Source organism: Bufo gargarizans, chromosome 1 (genome assembly GCF_014858855.1).
Source record: "Bufo gargarizans isolate SCDJY-AF-19 chromosome 1, ASM1485885v1, whole genome shotgun sequence".
Lineage (NCBI taxonomy): Eukaryota > Metazoa > Chordata > Amphibia > Anura > Bufonidae > Bufo > Bufo gargarizans.
The window spans coordinates 144343407-144364760 of NC_058080.1; the positions used below are offsets into that span (position 1 = coordinate 144343407).

Consider the following 21354-nt stretch of genomic DNA (forward strand, 5'->3'; position numbering starts at 1 on the left):
GTCTGCAGAGGACTGAATATACCACCATAACTTGCCGGAGCTGCCTATACATTAAACAGAACCTGTCACCGCTCCCGACATGTCTGCTGTAGTGACTATTTTTACTCCCCTTGTTATAATTTTGGAGCGTTTTTTCTCATCGCTCTATGTTGTGCTGTTCCTCTATATTCCTGCTACGTGGTATGAATGAACAGTTTATAGTTGGGCGTGTCCTTACACAATGTGCCAGTGTGAGACTGCAGAGACACCCCCCATCTGGTAACACCCTGCTGGACACTGCTAGTAATTCATTCAGTGCGGCCCTCAGTGAGAGCGGCATAGTGCAGATCACAGGTTCCCTTTAAACATTTTCTCCATGTTTTAATAATTGATGAACTATCCGTAGAAGAAGTCATGATTGTCAGATCACTGGGGTCCGGCTTCCAGCGCCCCCCTCCGGTCAGCTGTTCTGCAGTAGCTCTGGCATCAGACAGTACAGATCCGTCCAGTTAAAGTGATGAGGAGCAGTGCTGCAGTAACCAGCTCCATCCACTAGACAATGGGGGGGTTGTTACACTTGTAAAGCTGAGCAGTTAGGTGTCAGACTCTGGTCACCAATAGCTGATCGGTGGGTGTCAGACTCGGGTCACCAATAGCTGATCTGTGGGTGTCTGACTCGGGTCACCAATAGCTGATCTGTGGGTGTCTGACTCGGGTCACCAATAGCTGATCTGTGGGTGTCTGACTCGGGTCACCAATAGCTGATCTGTGGGTGTCTGACTCGGGTCACCAATAGCTGATCTGTGGGTGTCTGACTCAGGTCACCAATAGCTGATCTGTGGGTGTCTGACTCGGGTCACCAATAGCTGATCTGTGGGTGTCTGACTCGGGTCACCAATAGCTGATCTGTGGGTGTCTGACTCGGGTCACCAATAGCTGATCTGTGGGTGTCAGACTCTCATGCCCTCCTTGTAGTCTACAATATCAGCATTTGTGCTGTGCATCGGCCTCTGCTTCCACAGTAGCGCTGATGACATCATCCTCCACCCAGAAGGGAGATGCTCGGCTTCTTTCAGGTGAAGGATGACATCATCTGCACTGCTGGGGAAGGCAGATGTAATGCGCAGACTGTGGAGCGGGTGTGAGATTAGAGGGCTAGTTGAGATGCAAGGCCCTGTCAAGTGGGTTGGGGACATGGTCTAAATGCAGAGCGAAGGGGCTAGAGCCCACACTGCACCAAAGACCTAATTTACATTCACAATGGAGGAACATAGATGAGGTATTGATTTACTCAGCAGGATGAACTCCACAGGCCACTGTGTCGGATTTAATAGGGTGGATCCTCTTGAAATTATTATATACTCTTCAACATTGAAGTTGCAACACCAAGAGGAACAATCCATAAGAATATGCAAATCATGGAAGTAGCAGGTGTTGCTAAGATCTGCAGAAGATCGCATTTTCGTGCACCTAGCTCCAAACTGTGGTGGGAGATGTCTAAAAGCCAGATTGATAGCAAAGTTTTTTTAGCCACATGAAACCTCAAAAATCATATCAAGTTGTGTGGGATGATTGTCCGATGCCTCCTGTTCGTTGACGTGCCAGTTATCTCCACTTGTCCCAAACTAAGAAGTACAAAATCTTTGATCAGAGAGACCTTGGTTCATCACTCCGGCAGATCACTACGCGATTAATCCAACGTGAACAATGGTGAACTGGAATATCAGCAAGAGGAGCAGAGGCGAACCTCTGCATAGACGGATCGTCTGGTTAGAAGAATGGCGCGTAGTGATCCACTCTGTCCTGGAAGTATGATTGGACGTTGCATCCCAAGTCTATTAGGGCAAACAATGTCTACACAAACCAGCAGAAGGTGTCTGCACAACATTGGGCTATGAGCTAGCTCTCCAGCTACAGGTGTTCTATAGACCTCATGCCACAACTCTCAAAGGCTATCATGGTGCACAGCAAGACTGGAATGGGGGTCTGTCCTCTTCAGTGATGAGTCCCACTTTTGTCTTAGAGCCAATGATAGCCAGGGATTGTCCTGGAGACCATGTGGGCAATGCCATGAAGAGGCCTTCACGTGATAGTGATCCCGGGAGTATGGTGTGGGGCAGCATGATGTATGTTAGCCAGACCCCTCTAGTCTTCATTTCAGGTGCACCAACATCTTGGCGTTACATTTATTTGGTCAAAGAACCAATAGTACGGCCATTTTTCAACAGTAGAACGCCAGGCCACATTTGTGATTGTGCTACTGTAAGCAGCCTGCATGACCTTAACATGCTACCATGGTCTGCAGGTTCTCCAGACTCCTATCGAGTACATCTGAGCCGTCATTAGTTGGCAATTGCAAAGGGAGCTGCCAGCAGCAGATCTTATGATTGGCATGCCCAAGTGCATTCAGCATAGCAGAACATTCCTAGGACAACCATTAATTACCTCGTTGATAGCATGCTAATGTAAGTGCGTTTATGTGTGCGGCACTCATAATGCTGAATACATCGAGTGTCATGAAAGGGTAGGAAACGGTGCAGTCTTGTTCTCCACACACACCACTGTCCCTACCTAATGTAATTGCACGATCCGTCTTAAGTGACAGCCCGCAACTGGACGACAGTCCCTACTTAGCTAAGTGCAGGGGTCTAAACAAAATGGGAAAAGTAGTGAGACAGAGGTGAAAACTAGACAGGCAAAATCCGATACAAATCTGCTCCAGTGCTGGATCTTCTGCTTTTGTCCTCATGCACACAACCTTTCAGTTTTTTGCCGTCCACAAACCGCGGATCCGCAAGAAACGGAAGCCGCCCGTGTGCCTACCGCAATTTACGGAACGGGCGGCCCATTGTAGAAATGCCTATTCTTGTCCACAAAACGGACAAGAATAGGATGTTATTTTTATTTGCGGGTCTACAGAATGGAGCAATGGATGAGTGAATGGGTCCGCATCCAAGCCGCAAAAAATGCGGCTCGGATGCGGTCCAAAACAACGGTCGTGTGCATGAGGCCTTTCTCTGCTGTGGTGTTTCAGCCTCATTTCCTGGGTCTCAGTGTGTGGATCTACATTGTGTCCTGGGGAGCTGACTACCCCCTCAACTTCCTTTAAAGGTAGTCATTTTAGATTTCTCGTAACCCCTACCCCCATACACATGCATGCTCAACCAAACTGTAATGTGTTCTTAATGGTGAGAGCGGAGTAAGCCGCTGCCAGGATACTCCCATGAAAATAAAGCATTGGGCTTGTCGAAATCCAACATTTGCCATCGTGTGTTTAGCCAGGTTTTATTTGATTTAGGCCTTCTGCACTCGACTGTGTCCGTTTTGCGGTCCACAAAATATTCATGCCGTCCGTCAGCATCCTGCACTTGTAGCGGGCCCTATTGCAGAAATGCCTATTCTTATCTGCAAAATGGACAGGAGTAGGACTTGTTCTATAATTTGGAGCACGGATGCGAACAGCACACTGATGACATCCATAGCTGTCTGCATTTTTTTGTTGGCCCTACAGAAGTGGGTGTGCGTTTGATCCGGAAAATTTCACACCCTGATTAACCACTTCACGACCGCTCATTGACTATACACATCCTATGGGCGGTTGTTTAGCTCTGAATGGATGTTCTGGAACGTCCATTCAGAGATCGCACCTGCACGCTAATCGTTCCTCAGTGTCCCTGCCTTCTAGATCGCTATATACACACAGCTCTCAACAAGCGCTATGTATACAGATCAGGAAGCACTATGCGCTACCTGTCACGCCCTGGTGGTCATGTGACACAGACCTCGATCAGCCCTGCACTGAGGCTGTACAGCGCTGTGTAGTGCTGTACAGCCTCTCTGGGGGTTGTATTTCCACTGTAACTGGGGCTACTATGTCAGCCCCAGTTACAGGAGAAATCAATAGTAAAAAAAGAAAGTGTTCCCCAGAGGTCGCAAAGTGAAAAAAATAAATAAAAAAATTACAAAAAAATTCCCCAATTAAGTAATAAAAAAAAAAGGTAAAATTAGAAAAAATAAAAATAAAATAGACATATTTGGTATAGCCGCATCCGTGACGGACTATAAATATATCACATGATCCACCCGTCCAATAAACACCATAACAAAAAATAAACCATGTCAAAAAAGCCATTTTTGTCACCTTACATCACAAAAAGTGCAACACCAAGTGATCAAAAAGGCATATGTCCCACAAAATGGTACCAATAAAACCGTCACCTCATCCCGCAAAAAATGATCCCCTACATAAGAAAATTGCTAAAAAAATAAAAGAAAACTATAGCTCTCAGAACATGGAGACATTAAAACATATTTTTTTTGTTTAAAAAATGCTGTTATTGTGTTAAAGTGAAATAAAAAAAAGTATACATATTAGGTATCACCGCGTCCGTAACAACCTGCTCTATAAAAATATCACAACCTTACCCCTCAGGTGAACATCGTAAAAAAATAAAAACAGTGCCAAAAAAGGCATTTTTTTTTGTCACCTAACATCACATAAAGTGCAACACCAAGCGATCAAAAAGGCATATGCTCCCCAAAATAGTACCAATCAAACTTCCACCAAATCCCGCAAAGCATGAGACCCTAACACAATTGGTCAAAAAATTAAAAAGCTATGGCTGTCATACGATGGAGACACTAACCCTGGGTTCACACCTGAGCGTTTTACAGCGCGTTCAAACGCGCTGTAAAACGCTCAAGACATGAAATCCAATGCTTCCCTATGGGAATGGTTCACACCTGGGCGTTTTACAGCGCGTACGAACGCGCTGTAAAACGCCTGACGCTCAAACAAGTACTTGAGCTTCTTTGGGGCGTTTTGACGCGCGTTTGTGGCCATAGGACACTGCAGTCAATGACACAAACGCGCGTTTACTATTACAAAAAACGCGCATAAAAACGCGCGACAAAAACGCGCGACAAACGCGCGTAAAACGCGCGTTTGCGCAACGCTCAGGTGTGAACCCAGGGTAAAACATCATTTTTTTGTTTCATAAATGCTGCTATTGTGTAAAACTTAAATAAGAAAAAGTATACATATTAGGTATTGCCACGTCCTTAAAGGGAACCTGTCACCTAGATTTTGGGTATAGAGCTGAGGACATGGGTTGCTAGATGGCCACTAGCACATCCGCAATACCCATTCCCCATAGCTCTGTGTGCTTTTATTGTGTAAAAAAAAAACGATTTGATACATATGCAAATTAACATAAAAGAGTCATATCTTACTTGTGTGACCAGAGAAGAGTCATATTTTCAAGCTCTGACTCATCAGAGGTTAATTTGCATATGTATCAAATCGGTTTTTATACACAATAAAAGCACACAGAGCTATGGGGACTGGATATTGCGGATGTGCTAGCGGCAATCTAGCAGCCCATGCCCTCAGCTCTATACACAAAATCCAGGTGACAGGTTCCCTTTAACAACCTGCTCTATAAAAATGTCGCATGACCTAACCCCTCAGGTGAATGCTGTAAAAATAAATAAAAACTGTCCTAAAACAACCAATTTTTTTGTCACCTTGCCCCATAAGGTGTAATAATGAATGATCAAAAAATCATATGTACCCAAAAATGGTACCAATAAAAACGTCAACTCTTCCTGCAAAAAACGAGCCTCTTCACAAGACGATCGGTAGGAAAATAAAAAAATATGGTGTTCAGAAAATGGAGACACAAAAACATAATAAAAAAAAAAAAGTTTTATTATGTAAAACTGAAACAAAGAAAGTAGACATACTATATTTTTCGCCCATAAAACGCACCGAAGTTTTTGAGAAAAATAAGAAAAAATATTTTTAACCAAAAGGTGTGCTTTTGAACTAATGGTGGTCTGTGCATGGCGCTGCCATGGGGGAGGGGCATCTGTGGATGGCGCTGCCATGGGGGAGGGGCATCTGTGGATGGCGCTGCCATGGGGGAGGGGCATCTGTGGATGGCGCTGCTATATATGTGTTATCCACAGATTCCCCCCTTCCCCCATAACATTGTCCCCTAATACATCGGGCCCCACCACTCACAAAAGTATTTCTAAACAGTATTCCTTAACCTCTTAATAACTTTAAAGTTGCGTGCCGCTCTCCCCTGTATCAGCACTTACTAACGAGCATCCAGAGCGGCTGGCAGCATAACGTCAGTGAGTGACGTAACGCTGCTGTTCTGCCTGCTCAGGATGCTCGTAAGTAGGTGCTGATAGAGGGGAGAGCAGAACTTTAGTTAAAGTTATTAAGAGGTTAAGGATTACTGTTTAGAAATACTACTGTGAGTGGCAGAGCCTGGTGTAAGAGTACAGTGACTGCATCGGGCCCCGCCGCAAGTTCCCGGACTCCAGCCCCTCGAGCTGATGCATCGCAGACTGCGATGTAAAATAGCAGCATTCGTCCCATAAGATGCAGGATCATTCCCCCCCCCACTTTTGGGGTGGTGTGCGTATTATGGGGTGAAAAATACGGTATTTGATATCATTGCATCCGTAACAATCTAGTTATAAAAATAGCACATGATCTACCCTGTCAGATAAATGTTGTAAAAAAAATAACTGTGCCAAAACAGCAATTTTTGGGTTACCTTGCCTCACAAAAAACGTAATATAGAGCAATTAAAAATCATATGTACCCCAAAATAGTACCAATAAAACTGGCACCTTTTCCCTAGTTTCCAAATTGCATCGGGGGACTTCAAATGGGTCATGGCATTTAAAAACCAGTTCAGCAAAATCTGCCTTCCAAAAACCATATTGCGCTCCTTTTCTTCTGTGCCCTGCCGTGTGCCCTTACATCAGTTTATGACTATATGTGGGGTGTACTGTTTATGTAAACCGCAGAATCGGTGTAATAAATAAATGTTTGGCTGTTAACCCTCGATGTGTTAAAGGAAAAAAAAATGGATTAAAACGGAAAATCTGCCCAAAAAGTTAAATTTATAAATTTCATTTCCATTAATTCTTGTGGAACACCTAAAGAGTTAACAAAGCTTGTGAAATCAGTTACTGTAACTTGAGGGGTGTAGTTTCTACAATAGAGTCATTTATGGGGAGTTTCCACTATGTAAGCCTCACAAAGTGACTTCAGAACTGAACTGGTCCTTAAAAAGTTGACTTTGGAAATTTTCTTAAATTTCAAAAATTGCTTTAAAAATTCTAAACCTTCTAACGTCCTAAAAAAAGTAAAATTACATTACCAAAATGATGCCCACATAAAGTAGATATATGGTTAATGTTAATTAATGAATATTTTGAGGCATCACTATCTGTCTTAAAGGCAGAGAGATTCAAATTTAGAAAACAGTAAAAAAAATATTCACAATTATGTAAACTTTTGGATTGACTTAAATTTACCATTTACGTGAAGTACAATGTGTCACGAGAAAACAATCTCTGAATGGCTTGGATAAGTAAAAGCGTTCCAAAGTTATTACCATATAAAGTGACACTGGTCAGATTTGCAAAACTAGGACTGGTCAGGAAGGGGGTAAATGGCCGGGTCTGGAAGTGGTTAATTACACTTGATTTGTGTGTAGAATAAAAATAGTTTTTTTCTTGTTAGGATCTAAGTACTGATGATTTATAGGTGGACAAAATATATAGTTGTGTGCCTTAGGGCCACTTTCACGTCTCCATCAAGAATATCCGGCACAAATGCTGTCAGTCAGACAAATAGTTTTAGTTAATTTATGCCAGAAAGCGGCTGGATCACCACCGCACCTTATTACAGTAATGGGGATCCGGCAGTACACTATAGAAAATCTGGCAGGTATTCTGGGCCGGAACAGCTTGATGGAGATGTGAATAAGGCCTTAGTTAGTATTTGTTGACTATAGAAGAAATTGTCGCCAACTGATGTTTGCCCTCATACGGCTTTACACCCTCGTGGGCAGATTTAGGTTGCCCACATTTATTAAGTGTTCTAGATGCCTTTTGTTAGATCTGTCCGACCAGGAGGGCGTGGTATAGCAGAAAGGGGCGTGGCCTACAATTTTGCGATGCTCCGAAAAGTGCCAACATTCTGGCGCATGATTCTGGTGTAAAGTAAGCCAACCAATAGGTGGTGCGCCAGATCATCATCCAGAATCGGCCACTTTGATAAGTCTGGCACATTTAAAGGACATCTGGCAGCAGATTTATACCTATGACACTGGCTGACCTGTTACATGTGCACTTGGCAGCTGAAGGCATCTGTGTTGATCCCATGTTCATATGTGCCCGCACTGCTGAGAAAAATGATTTTTTAATATATGCAAATGAGCCTCTAGGAGCAACGGGGGAGTTGTCATTACTCTTAGAACTTTAGCTTTCTCTGCAACTGTGGCACCTTCTGAACTTTGATTGCCAGTGCCAGACATGATGATCTTTTCACTGCTAATCAAAGTACAGAGGGTGCAGCAGTTGCAGAGAGATCTGAGTCTCTAGGTGTAACAGCAACACCCCCGTTGCTCCTAGAGGCTCATTTGCACATGTTAAAACATAATTTTTCTCAGCAATGCAGGCACATATGAACACGGGCCCAACACAGATGCCTTTTAAGCCATCCATACACATTAGGCCCCTTTCACACGACCGTATGGCTTTTTCAGTGTTTTGCGGTCTGTTTTTCACAGATCCGTTGTTCCGTTTTTTTGTTTCCGTTGTGTTTCTGTTCCGTTTTTCCGTATGGCATATACAGTATACAGTAAGTACATAGAAAAAATTGGGCTGGGCATAAAATTTTCAATACATGGTTAATCAAAAACGGAACCGATACGGAGGACATACGGATCGGATGCGTTTCCGTATGTGTTCTGTTTTTTTGCGGACCCATTGACTTGAATGGAGCCACGGAACGTGATTTGCGGGCAATAACGGGGCATGTTCTATCTTTCAACGGAAATACGGAATGCATATGGAGTACATTCCGTTTTTTATGCGGAACCATTAAAATGAATGGTTCCGTATACGGAACGCAAAAAAACGGCCCGTAAACGAAAAAAAAAACGATCGTGTGAAAGAGGCCTTAGACTTGCATTTAATCTAATTTGTATGACATCCTCTTGACTTTCCCCAATGGCTTATGTTGGGGGAAGGATCAGGCATGTTGGATTTCAACAGTATTAGTAAATCTGCCCCTCAGTGTCTTTATTGCTTTAGGATTCATGCACACAGCCATGTCTATATTTTTAGTCGGCATAGAAAGCAACGGATCTGCAAAATACGGATATCTTCTGTGTGCATTCTGTACCCTTAGAAGGACATGTTCTATAATATATAACGGCCACACAGATCCACAAAAACACGGATGTGTGCAAGGCCCCATAGAAATGAATTGGTCAATGTCAGATGAAAAATACATTATTGTGCGTATTAGTGGGAGGGATAGTCGCAGTCATGTGAAGGGGCACTTCCAGGCTCGTCATCTAGCAAACAGAGCGTTTCTTATCCCAATCCTTTTCATAGAATGCTGCAAACACAGGATCAGCCATTGTGTGTTCTGGTAACAGGCATGAATCTGAAACCACAGTAATTGAATTCTAACATTTCTGCTTAGACACTGAACTTAGGATCATAGAAGCCTGAGGATCGCTACAATGAGTACTGCCGCAGAAAGGAAGTTCATCAACCTCCGCAAGCGTCTGGACCAACTGGGCTACAAGCAGCCGCTGGGCATTGAGTCCTTGCCACTTGTTGAGAAACTTTTCAGGTATATCGGAGCTGGGGATGTAATTGTCACTGTCAGAATATTTATATTGCTCTGAAAAAACTGTTTAATTTATTTATGGAAAAACAAGCTAGAATCTATAATAGAGGAGATTCCAACTTATTTCCACAAATAAAACAAGAGCTAACGAGAACTCATGATCTGCGCTAAGTTGAAGACAAAAGGAAGACAGTTGTGTACAAAATATATATAAATTTATTAATAATATTTTAGTGCATAAAAAAATATTAGACAATATAAAATTGGTGACAATTCAAGAATAATCAATTATATGCAATCAAAAAGACAAGATAACCTATAGGATATAGATACAATTAAACTGGTCTCTTAGTAATAACAGAAAACTGAATTTGCACTTGATTTTTCCCAGCAGGCAGATTTTCCTAATTCAAAATTTAACCATGCATAACGTCATTTCCTCATGCATGAGTTTTGTTAAAACTGTAGATTATAATCCAAAAATAAAATGAGGCCTCCACCATGTTATGTAATATATATTAATTCAATTAGACCATCTGACTAGACTAGAGTTCTTTGGAGATCATACAATTGTAGCTATATCACTTGTATAGATTTATCTCCCTAGATTGAAAAAGGCACAATTGATGCTGCAGGTACAATCACCCAAATCAATCTAGATCCTACACGGAACAATATGGTCTATTTAAATAAATATATATACTGTATGTGTATATGGCAATCAGTTGCCTAATATACAGATGAAAATGTATACTATACCAGCTATTCAGGATTAATCTGTCTGGAAGAAATCGGCATTAAGGTTCAGCAATGAAGTCAGGTCAAGTCTTCTTTTTCCTCTGATCTCCCCTCTATCTTGTGTGTCTTTTTCTTGGGTGTTGTAATGGCTTTCTTTCTTTCCGTCTGGTTGTAGTGGATTCCCCCCTGTGTCTACTCATACTATCTTTTATCTCTCTCCTGAAAAGGGGGCTTGACTTGGTCTTCCACGTGACTATGACATCATTTTGTATTATATCATCCCCTATTTCTTACCTCCACTCTACCACGAAGGGGCACTAGGGTTCTATGTAAGAGTTGATGTAATTACAAATCAACCCTTCTATTTTTTTTTAATGTTGTAAAAATTAACCTCTGCCCTAAATCTAAGACAATGTTATAAATAAGATAAGGAAGACACTTAGATATACTAACCATCAGACATTGTCTACTTAAAAAATATACGACCTGAGACAAACGCTATCCAAACACTTAACTCCCTTATCTCCACATTCTTTGGACCTAAGGTAATTAACTCCCAATGTTTTCACACACACTTAGTGCCGATATTGGAAATCACTTTAGAATATATTTTGATTACAAGATTATACTTAACCATAATCATCTAAGATAACACATATCAATACAATACAATCAATTGGTAACAATTATAATCCTTATAATAAATATAAAAGTTATCCCCTTCTATTTATTGGGAAAGGGGAAAAAAAACGTGCCGCTAGTGTGTAAGTAGCCTAACTTTTTAGATAGAGATTCTCTGTCTTGAGAAAGCTTGAACTCGCACTGCCCTTTCAGAAAACAGACAAGATTGCTACCAGAATGTCCATATACCCATCTTTAAATGTAATCTGTATAAAGGCTTTTGTAATATTGATTCCTTTTCTGCTCAATATATCTGACATCACAGGGCTCAACATCTGTCGTACAACACGTCAGAAGTTTTGAACAGTAAGGGTGGCTGCACACGGTGAAATCTGCACAAAAATAGATATAAATCCCATTATTAATTGCATTTTTGTGCTTTTTTTTAATGCTGTATTTGATAGATTTTGCACAGATCTCACCCTTCCATTGAAAAGGGCGAAATCCGCAAAAGATAAACGCAAAGACAATTGACATGCTGTAGATTTCGAAATCCGCACGGCAGGTCGTTTTTCGCACATAAGAAAGAAAAAGCAAAATGTACATGCAATTTGTATAATATACAATTTCCTGATACTGGATTATGCTGTTTTTCCGCACTTAATCCAGACCCTGTGCAGACACCCAAACGACTGGATGCTGAGACCCCCACCCATAGCAGAAGTGCACAGCATAGTGCTTTGCCCCTTCGTCTGTGTCAGGCTCTGCACGGAGATGTGAGCAGGGCAGTGTGCCAATTTATGGATCAGTACACTGCTAACCCCACACCTGCTGGGATCCTATGTGCAGAACCAAACATGCCGGGAGCACTGCGCTCTGATGAGGGTGCTTATTCCCCTTTGTTTCAGCAGTTGGTGGGAGTCTTGGTGCTTGAACCCTCACAGAGCAACACATATCAGTATGAAACTACTTCAATTCACTAGTAAGATCACCGGCGCAATCACGAAAGCCGCTCACAAGTCAGTACCACCCGCCGGTTAAATGAAAACTAACAAAGTGTGTACTGTCACTGCGCTGTCAATGTCCAGAATCCAACTAGTATACCCGACCGCTGCTCCCTATACTACTGGTGGCCAAGAGGAAGAAGTCCTCTGTATGTGGCGCCCTCTTGGATAGGCGTTATTTAATTCTGGAAATGCCTATATAATTAGGAGAAGAACAAGGATCTTTATCCCCGAGGAAAGAAAAACTTGACCATTTTCCGAAACGCATTGGATTAAGTTTGATCCCTTGAAGATTCCGCAGCTTAAGTGACGTCACTGTGTGCTCTGTATGGAGCGTGAGCTATGAGGAGGATAAGCGTCCTTCTGGCCAGGACACGCTTCAAGCATCGTCCAGAATTGCACTGACCAGTGCCGTGGATTTTTGCCTATACAAGAGGACGCAGCATACATAGGGCTTCCTCTCCGGTGCCACCAGTCCTGGAAGATGCCTGATGGGCTTCTTTATGTGGGAAATATCCTATGTCTATTAGGAAGAACTGTACATCTACCTGTGGTCACTACACCCAGTAGGGGGTATACTGGGTGGATTCTGGACATTTATAGCTGGCACAGTCACAATATACACTTTATCCATGAAAATACTTCAGTAGTGCAGCCTCCCATTACAAGTTACAGTAGACGGCGCCTTAGCACACACTTCTGCTCCAGGATATGGAGTTCTGTGTAGACTATTTCAGGTACGTTGTATCATTCTGCTTTTCCTGCACTTTACAGTGACCTGGTTCATACTACAGAAAGTCTTCGCAACGCAAAGTTAAACGCTGGCAAAAATGAGAAGGAGACCAAGAATTTTGATGCAGTGATAGAACCTTACAAGGCAGAAAATGCCAGGCTGGTCAGAGAAAACAATGAACTCCACTTAGAGCTCCTGAAGATCAAAGAAGAATCTGATCGCCACATTAAAGGTCGGCCACCGCCCCAGGTTGTCTGATAGTAACTACCCATCAGCTCAAAGCTTTCACAAAAAGAACTATGAAATAACGGATCAGTTATTTTTAGTGCAAACTGATGCTCACTATAAGGGCTCATGCACACTTTTTTTTTTTTTTTTGCAGACCATATGTGGAACCATTCACTTCAATGGGTACTCCCAAAAAAACGGAAGTTTGTGTGCATTCTGTTTCCGTTCCGCCAAAAAATAGAACATGTGTTATTATTGTCCACATTACGGAGAAGGATAGTACTGTTCTATGAAGGGCCAGCTGTTCCGTTCTGCAACTAAGGGTCCATTCACTCAACTGTGTGTAATCCTTTTCCTTTTTGCGGTCCGCAAATAACGGAACCGTGCATCCGTAATGTGTTTCCGCATCCGTTCCGCGTGTCCGCATTTTACAATAGTAATAGAATATTTTGCGCCAAGGTCAGGGAGCAGGGACTTCAATTACACAGAAACAGATCCACCAAAAAACGGATGAAATACGGAATGGTTTCCGTATGTCTTCCGCAATTTGCGGATCCTTTGACTCGAATGGGGCTGCGGACGGATCTGTGCGGACAATAGTAGTACAAGCTTCATATTTTTGCGGACGAGAAATGTGGAAACACTGATGCGGACAACATACTGAATGTTGTCCGCACATTTTATTCACACATAGGAAAAAATCTATCCGCATCTATTCGCAAAATGTGTAACGGATGCGGATCGGACGCGGATAAAATTATACAGCCGTGTGATTGGACCCTTGGGGTCTTCACACACGGCAGATTTTGTGGCAGGAAGTTCTGCGACTGAAAATCGGTTTCATTCTTTTGAATGGGGCAGAAAGCACATGGATTTCTGCAGGCCCCATTAAAGAGGACCTTTCACCGATCCTGACTTTGTGAACTAAGTATACAGACATGGAGAGCAGCGCCCGGGGATCTCACTGCACTTACTATTATCCCTGGGCGCCGCTCCGTTCTCCCGCTATGCCCTCCGGTATCTCTGGCCACTAAGTTATAGTAGGCGGAGTCTGCCCTTGTCCTGCTGTAGAGCTGGCCAATCGCTACAGCAGAACAAGGGCAGACTCCGCCTACTATAACTTAGTGACTAAAATCTCCGCCTACTATAACTTAGTGGCCGGAGATACCGGAGGGCATAGCGGGAGAACGGAGCGGCGCCCAGGGATAATAGTAAGTGCAGTGAGATCCCCGGGCGCCGCTCTCCATGTCTGTATAGTTAGTTCACAGTGTCATAATCGGTGAAAGGTCCTCTTTAAGGTGAATGGAACTGATTTTCAGTTTCTGAATTTTCTGCCACAAAAGTCTGCCGAATGTGAAGGATCTTTTTTTTTTTTTTTTTTTTTTTTTTTTTTTTTTTTCTGTTCTTCTGATGGATCAGAAGAACGGAAAGCTAATTGGTGATGTGAACTCAGCGCTAAGCGTGTCTGCGAATGTTCCTTTGACTGACAGCGTTCTCCTGACTCCCCAATATACATACGCTGTTGTGTGTGTCTTTACTGGGGAGAGAGGAGCTCCCCATACACTTTAGATTATTGGTGGCTCCTGCTGAAAATGGCAACTTCATCCAACAATAGTCTATTGTGAGATTCTGTGGATTCTTCATTCATATTTGAATTTACTATTCTTCCTTTTTTAAGATTTGAAAGCCTCTCTGAGAAAACTAGAACACCAAACCGCTGACCTGAAATTTTTAAATAACCAATATGTCCATAAAATTCGATCAATGGAGAAAGAAAGCAAAGCAAAGGCTGAAAGGATTCAGCAACTTCAAGAGAAGAACCTGCAAGCTGTGGTGCAGACACCAGGTTAGTTGTGTAACACGCTAGATATCAGTTATCACAGCACTGCTCCGATCTTTGTGCTGCTCGGACAGCCCCTTGAAGGAACCCTGTCACATGGAACATGGTGTCTGAGTTGAAGGCTTCAGGAGCTGAGCAGATTAATATATAGTTTTATAGGAAAAGATTTGGCAAAACTTGTGTTTCGTTGATTTAAAGGGAACCTGTCATGTGGATATTTGATTAAAAAGTACCTTAGATGTATTCACCTACTGGTGTGACAGATGGTTACCTCATAATGTACACACAAAGATACCACATGCCGCATGAGTCCAGCGTGACGTCATTCCCCTGCCCAGCTGCTGCTGATTCATATGGAAAAAAACTGTCAATCAGCAGCAGGTAGGCAGGAAGCAGGGTGGATAAAAAAAATCAATGATTTAAAAAAAAAAAAAATCAGATTTCTTTTAATTTAAATCGGATTTTTTTTTATATAAAATGCTTTTTGAGGAAAATATATTACCATCCTAAGGTTATTTCATTATGAAATAAAGATTACTTTTTTAATTATGTAGAATAAGGCTGTATATGTTGAATTTTTTGTTAAATTCCATTAATCCATTTACAATGTCATGCTCTTGACCAGAGGTTTTTGTAAGATTACTGGGTAGTTTCTCTGCCTACAAGATATTATCACAGATGCTTGGTTTAATTTTGGAGTTCTCAAAACTGAATTTATAACATGAAAAGAGTTGAGAAAAAGATCTTAATCCTAACTTCTTCAAACCTATAAATACAGAATCAACCCCTTTAGTGCTAAGTTTAAAGTTCAGTGAATAGAATATAAACAATATTTTTCTGATTGTTTGGAGTGGAATAGATCTGCACATGCCCTATCATTCCGGGGCAGCTACCATGTAAAGCATTCTTAAAGTGGTTGTGTCACAGCTAAGGCTACTTTCTCGTATTTTGTGCGGATCCGTCATGGACTGATCCGTTCAGATAATGCACCCGTCTGCATCCGTTCAGAACGGATCCGTTTGTATTATCTTTAACGTAGCCAAGAAGGATCCGTCTTGAACACCATTGAAAGTCAATAGGTGACGGATCAGTTTTCTATTGTGTCAGTGAAAACGGATCCGCTCCCATTGACTTACATTGTGTGTCAGAACGGATCTGTTTTGCTCAGTTTCTTCAGACGGACACCAAAACGCTGCAAGCAGAATTTTGGTGTCCGTCTCCAAAGCGGAATGGATACTGAACTGATGCATTCTGAGCGGATCCTTTTCCATTCAGAATGCATTAGGGCAAAACTGGAAAAGCCAGAAACGGAAAGCCAAAACGCGGGTGTGAACGTAGCCTAAAAAAAGCTCTTAATTAAATGCAAAATCTACTCTAGGAACAGTTTTCTAATGTAAGTACTGGAAGAACTCCATGCTATGCAGACTTATTGGCAATGCTCCATGGGAAACAAATATGCAAAGAGGTATCTCTCAAGGAAGAGAACCATCTTGCTAGTGCAACCTTGTGGAAGTGGCTCCCTACGTCCCAGAAGCCATCTTTTTAACAAAGCTTGGGACATGATGAGGATAGGTCATCAATATTAACTGGCTGCACAACCCCTTTAACAGCTTTTATTGCTCATATCTTTGGCGGACTCAGGACTGTGGGTATAGCTAGCTGCTGCCACTAGGAGGCAACACTAGGCTGAAAACTGTTAGCTTCTCCCCTGCCAGCTATACCCCCTCCAGCCTGGAGAGAGCATATCAGTTTTTGTAGATGCAGAGATGGATCCGGAGCAATCTTCTCGGATTGCATCCATGGTGGATATTATAATATCTGCTATCCGTGACACTTTCCAGGTACAAGAGGACCTTCCCTCCATCAGCCACCAGGGGGTGTAATTTTTGCGTGCAAAGCAGACCCCTAAATCTTTCCCCTTATACGACAACTTTTCTGTGGTTGTAGCAAAAGCTTGGGACCAGCCAGGTCTGCGCTTCCTGGTTCCGAAGCGGCTCTATCCTTTTTCCAGCTGAATGCGTGGCAAAAATGGACCTCTCCTCCGAAAGTGGACCCACCGGTCGCTCGCCTAGTGAAGAGCTTGGCTATTCCGGTGGCGGATGGCTCCTCTCTCCAAGACATGGTGGACCTTTACATTGAATCGCTCTCCAAGTCTGTGTTTGCAGCAAGTGGATCGGCTCTCCGACCAATTTTCTCTTCTGCATCGGTGGCCAAGGCAGTCTCAGAGTGGGCCCTCCGTTTACACAGAGACCTGGCGGTGGATCTCCCAACTGCAGAGCTCCAATCCTTGGGGGTCCAAATTTCTCAGGCAGGTAGGTACCTCTGCGAGGCGGCTTTGGACGCTGGTACTATGGTCGCTCGCTCTTCGGCTCTATTCGCCGGGAGCTATGGCTTAAAGTTTGGGCGCCTGATTCCTCCTCTAAGCGCTCGCTTTCAAGCCTCCCTTTTACCGGGTCTCAACTCTTTGGTTCCCAGCTCGACGATATTATATCGGAAGCGACAGGTTGGGAAGAGCACACATCTTCCACAACCCAAGGCGAAACGTTCTTTTCGTCGTTCCATTATCCATCCTTTTGGCAGTTCTCTGACACCCATCCGGCAGCCAGGCCGCCCACACAGGACCAGTGTAAAAAGCCATCCTTTAAGCCCCAAGCAGCCTGGCGTTCCTCTTCTGCAAAACGGTATTCTGCATGAAGGTGTGCCCCCTGTGGGTAGGGGTCGTCTCCTCTTTCAGAAGATCTGGCGAGCTCACATCTCGGACGCATGGACACTCAAGGTCATCACCTTGGGTTGCAAAATAGAATTTAAGTCCATCTCTCCCAACCGTTTTTTCCTCTCACAACCCCCCAGGTACCCAGTTCAGGCTGCGGAATTCTTTCAGGCAGTCCAATCCCTTGTCACACGAGGGGGGGGGGGGGGGGGCAGGCAGGAATAACTCCGGTTCCCCTAGAGGAAAGGTTTACGGGTTTTTATTCAAGCCTGTTTGTAGTTCCCAAAAAAGAGGGCGAGGTCTATTTGGTGCTGAACCTCAAGGTGGAAACCACTTCCTCCGGATTCAACAGTTCGGGATGGAGTCCCTTCGCTCCGTGGTTCCTTCATTGGTCCAAGGGGAATTCATGGCGTCTATAGACATTCAGTACTCCTACCTGCACGTCCCCATCGCAGCCGTTCACCAACGTTTTCTTTGTTTCGCTGTTCAGTTGTGCCATTATCAATTCGTCACCCTGCCATTCGGCCTGGCGACAGCTCTGTACTCGCTCCCCTCCTGGGCGTTCTGCGGTCCAGAGGCATTACTCTTCTCCCTTATCTGGATGACATTCTGATCAAGGCTCTGACAATCACTCCGTGCGAGGAAAGTCTTCAGATCACCCTGGACACTCTCTCTTGCTTCGGCTGGATAGTGAATCTGCGGAAAGCCTCGCATAATCCTTCCACCCAGATCAGATTCCTTGGCATGATGCTGGATTCGGGCCCGGCATTGGTACACCTACCACAGGACAAGAGACTGGACATCCAGTGGTCGGTGCGTCTGCTACTCCGGTGCCGCAGTACGTCAATCCGCAATTGTATGCGGGTACTGGGGGTGATGGTGGCCTCCTTCGAGGCAGTCCCATTCGCTCAGTTCCACACCAGGTCCTTTCAGCGTGCCATTTGTCATCTTGGGACAAATTTCCGGATTCGCTTGAGCGGGAGATTCACCTGTCTCGGCAGATATGGTCGGCACTCAGTTGGTGGATTGCACCTGCACATCTGGATATGGGGAAATCTTTTCTCCCAGTCACATGGACTGTTATTACAACAAACACCAGTCTTCACGCTTGGGGCGGGGTCTTCGCCACCCGGACGGTCCAGGGCGTTTGGTCTCAATCAGAGTCCAAACAGCCCATCAACATCTTGGAGCTCTAGGCCATTTATCTATCCCTTCGCCATTGGACTTCCCTCCTGCAGGGGATCAGAGTGCAATCGAACAATGCCACAGGGGGGACCCACAGCCTGGCGGTGATGAAGGAATCCGCGAAGATTCTGCAGTGGGCGGAATACCACCTTCTGGTGATATCTGCGGTCTACATTCCGGGAGTGGACAATTGGACGGCGGATTTTCTCAGCCGGATGACGGTGGACCCGGGGGAGTGGTCTCTCCATCAGGAGGTGTTCGAGGCTCTGTCTGTCTCCGGTGGGGACAACCGGACGTGGACTTGATGGCGTCCAGGGTCAATCGCTAGCTCCTCTGCTTCTTCTCTTGCGCAAGGAATCCCGAGGCACACAGCGTGGATGCTCTCGTGGCGCCATGGGACGACTTCTCGTTCCTGTACGTCTTCCCACCCTTGCCTCTCCTGCCCCGGTTCTGCGCAGAATCAGGATGGAGAACATCCAGGCAATCCTGATTGCTCCAGACTGGCCTCGCCGAGCCTGGTATTCAGAGCTCATTCTTCTTCTAGGGGATGCGCCGTGGCCCCTTCCACACAGGGCCGACCTTCTTTCACAAGGTCCAGTCTTCCACCAGAATTTGGATACACTACGTTTAACGGCGTGGCTATTGAAACCTTCATTTTGAGACAGAAGGGTTTCTCTGATATGGTCATTCGGACTATAATTAGAGCCAGGAAACCCTCCTCATCCAAGATTTATTACAGGACTTTGAAGTCCTTCCTGCGCTTCTGTGAGGAGCGCGATCTTCCTCCCAGATGTTTTCTTTTCTACCTAATATACTGGCATTTCTGCAGTCCGGATTGGAGCTGGGTCTGGCTCTTAGTTTGTTGAAAGGATAGGTCTCTGCCCTGTCCATTTTCTTTTTCCAGAGGCTCCTGGACTGGTTAGGTACGTTCAAGACCTTTTATGCAGGGGGTGGCTCACACAGTGCCTCGTTATCGTGCTCTTCCCAACCAGTGCCTCGAGGTCTCCCTTCGCTTGCTCTCCTGGAAAGTGGCCTTTTTAGTGGCCATCACATCTATCCGGGGGGTTTCAGAACTGGCGGCTCTTTCTTGCAAGGAGCCCTTCTTGGTGTTCCATCAGGATAAAGTGGTCCTTTGCCCAGTGCCATCTTTTCTACCTAAGGTAGTATCAGCTTTTCACGTTACGAGGACATTGTTCTACCCTCGTTTTTGCCCCGCAGCCTTCTCATCCGAGGTAGATCTTTCTCCATCGTCTGGATGTGGTGCGGGCTTTGAAGACTTACCTGTCAGTCGTGGCCCCCTTTCGGCGCACGGATGCTTTTTGTCGTCCCAGAGGGTCCTCGTAAGGGCTTGGCGGCCTCCAAGGTTACGATTGCCCAGTGGATTAGATCGGCGATTGCCGAGGCTTATCATTTCAGGGACAAGGCGCCTCCTCCTGGGATCATGGCTCACTGTACCAGAGCGGTTGGGGCTTCTTGGGCTCGCCTACACCATGTTTCTGCATCCCAATTGTGTAAGGCGGCGACCTGGTCCTGCTTACACACCTTCACAAAATTTTACCAGGTGCATTCTTTGGCCTCGGCGGGTGCTGCTCTCGGCCGCAGGGTCTTGCAGGCCGCAGTGTAGTGACTTCCATGAGGGAGTTTTTTTCTTGGGGGTTTTGTCTTCCCTCCCAGGGACTGCTTTAGGACGTCCCACGGTCCTGTGTCCCCCAATGATATGGGCGAGAAAATGAGATTTTTGTGAACTCACCTGTAAAATCTCTTTCTCGCTTTATTCGTTTGGGGACACAGCACCCACCCAATGTTCTTAGTGGGGCATGTGGGGTCCATAAGATGCCAGTTGGGACCTTTGTTTTTGGTTTGGTCTTATGGCAGTGTGCAGTTCTTGTTTGGTTTTCAGTTAATTTCTGCTTCTCCTACTGCTGGAGCACAAACTGATATGCTCTCTCTAGGCTGGAGGGGGTATAGCTGGCAGGGGAGGAGCTAATAGTTTTCAGCCTAGTGTCGCCTCATAGTGGCTGCAGCAAGCTATACCCACGGTCCTGTGTCCCCCCAATGAATAAAGCGAGAAAGAGATTTTACAGGTGAGTTCACAAAAATCTCATTTTTAGGCTTAGGCCACATGCATTTTTTGCATATTCAGGGTAAATGCTCATTTTCTTATTTTATGCAGGTGGAAAGAAAAGAAACATTCCTTTTCGCCGTCAGCGCATGCAAATTGATCAGCCAGTCCCACCCTCGGCAATAAGTGGACACCCTGTCCCACAGCCAGAGGATCCATATGTTGCTGATCTACTTCAGGTGGCGGATGACAGGTATATCTTCATATTTCTACCTCTAATGTTCTCGAGTGAAGGTATTGTCCATTGTTGTGTGTCTTGAGCAGTAATTTCAGCATGCTGTGTTTTTTCCCCATATTGTCATAAAGTCATATAGTATTCAATATATTGTGCTCTTCAGAATTCGAGAACTACAGCAAGATGTCACCTCTCTGCAAGAAAGGTTGGAGTCCTCAGACAGAGCAGTGAAGCATCTGACCCATCAGGTTTGTCTTTAGTATATGCTGTATTTGATGTTGCTAAGAGTTAGCTGCTGTGATTTATTGAGATCCATCACTACTCCTATGTTTCTAGTTGTCACTGT

General features: G+C 44.4%; 1 protein-coding gene across 3 annotated transcripts in view; it reads left to right on the forward strand.

The window, feature by feature from the left end:
* CEP135 (centrosomal protein 135) overlaps positions 1-21354 on the forward strand; it is an 86613-nt gene that overhangs the window by 1079 nt on the left and 64180 nt on the right. For all 3 annotated transcript variants that reach the window (XM_044299413.1, XM_044299420.1, XM_044299425.1), the window contains exons 2-6: positions 9503-9655; positions 12790-12980; positions 14655-14822; positions 20885-21026; positions 21172-21256. In XM_044299413.1, the coding sequence (XP_044155348.1) occupies positions 9543-9655; positions 12790-12980; positions 14655-14822; positions 20885-21026; positions 21172-21256 (699 nt within the window). In that variant the 5' untranslated portion in view covers positions 9503-9542. The remainder of the gene's footprint in view (positions 1-9502; positions 9656-12789; positions 12981-14654; positions 14823-20884; positions 21027-21171; positions 21257-21354) is intronic.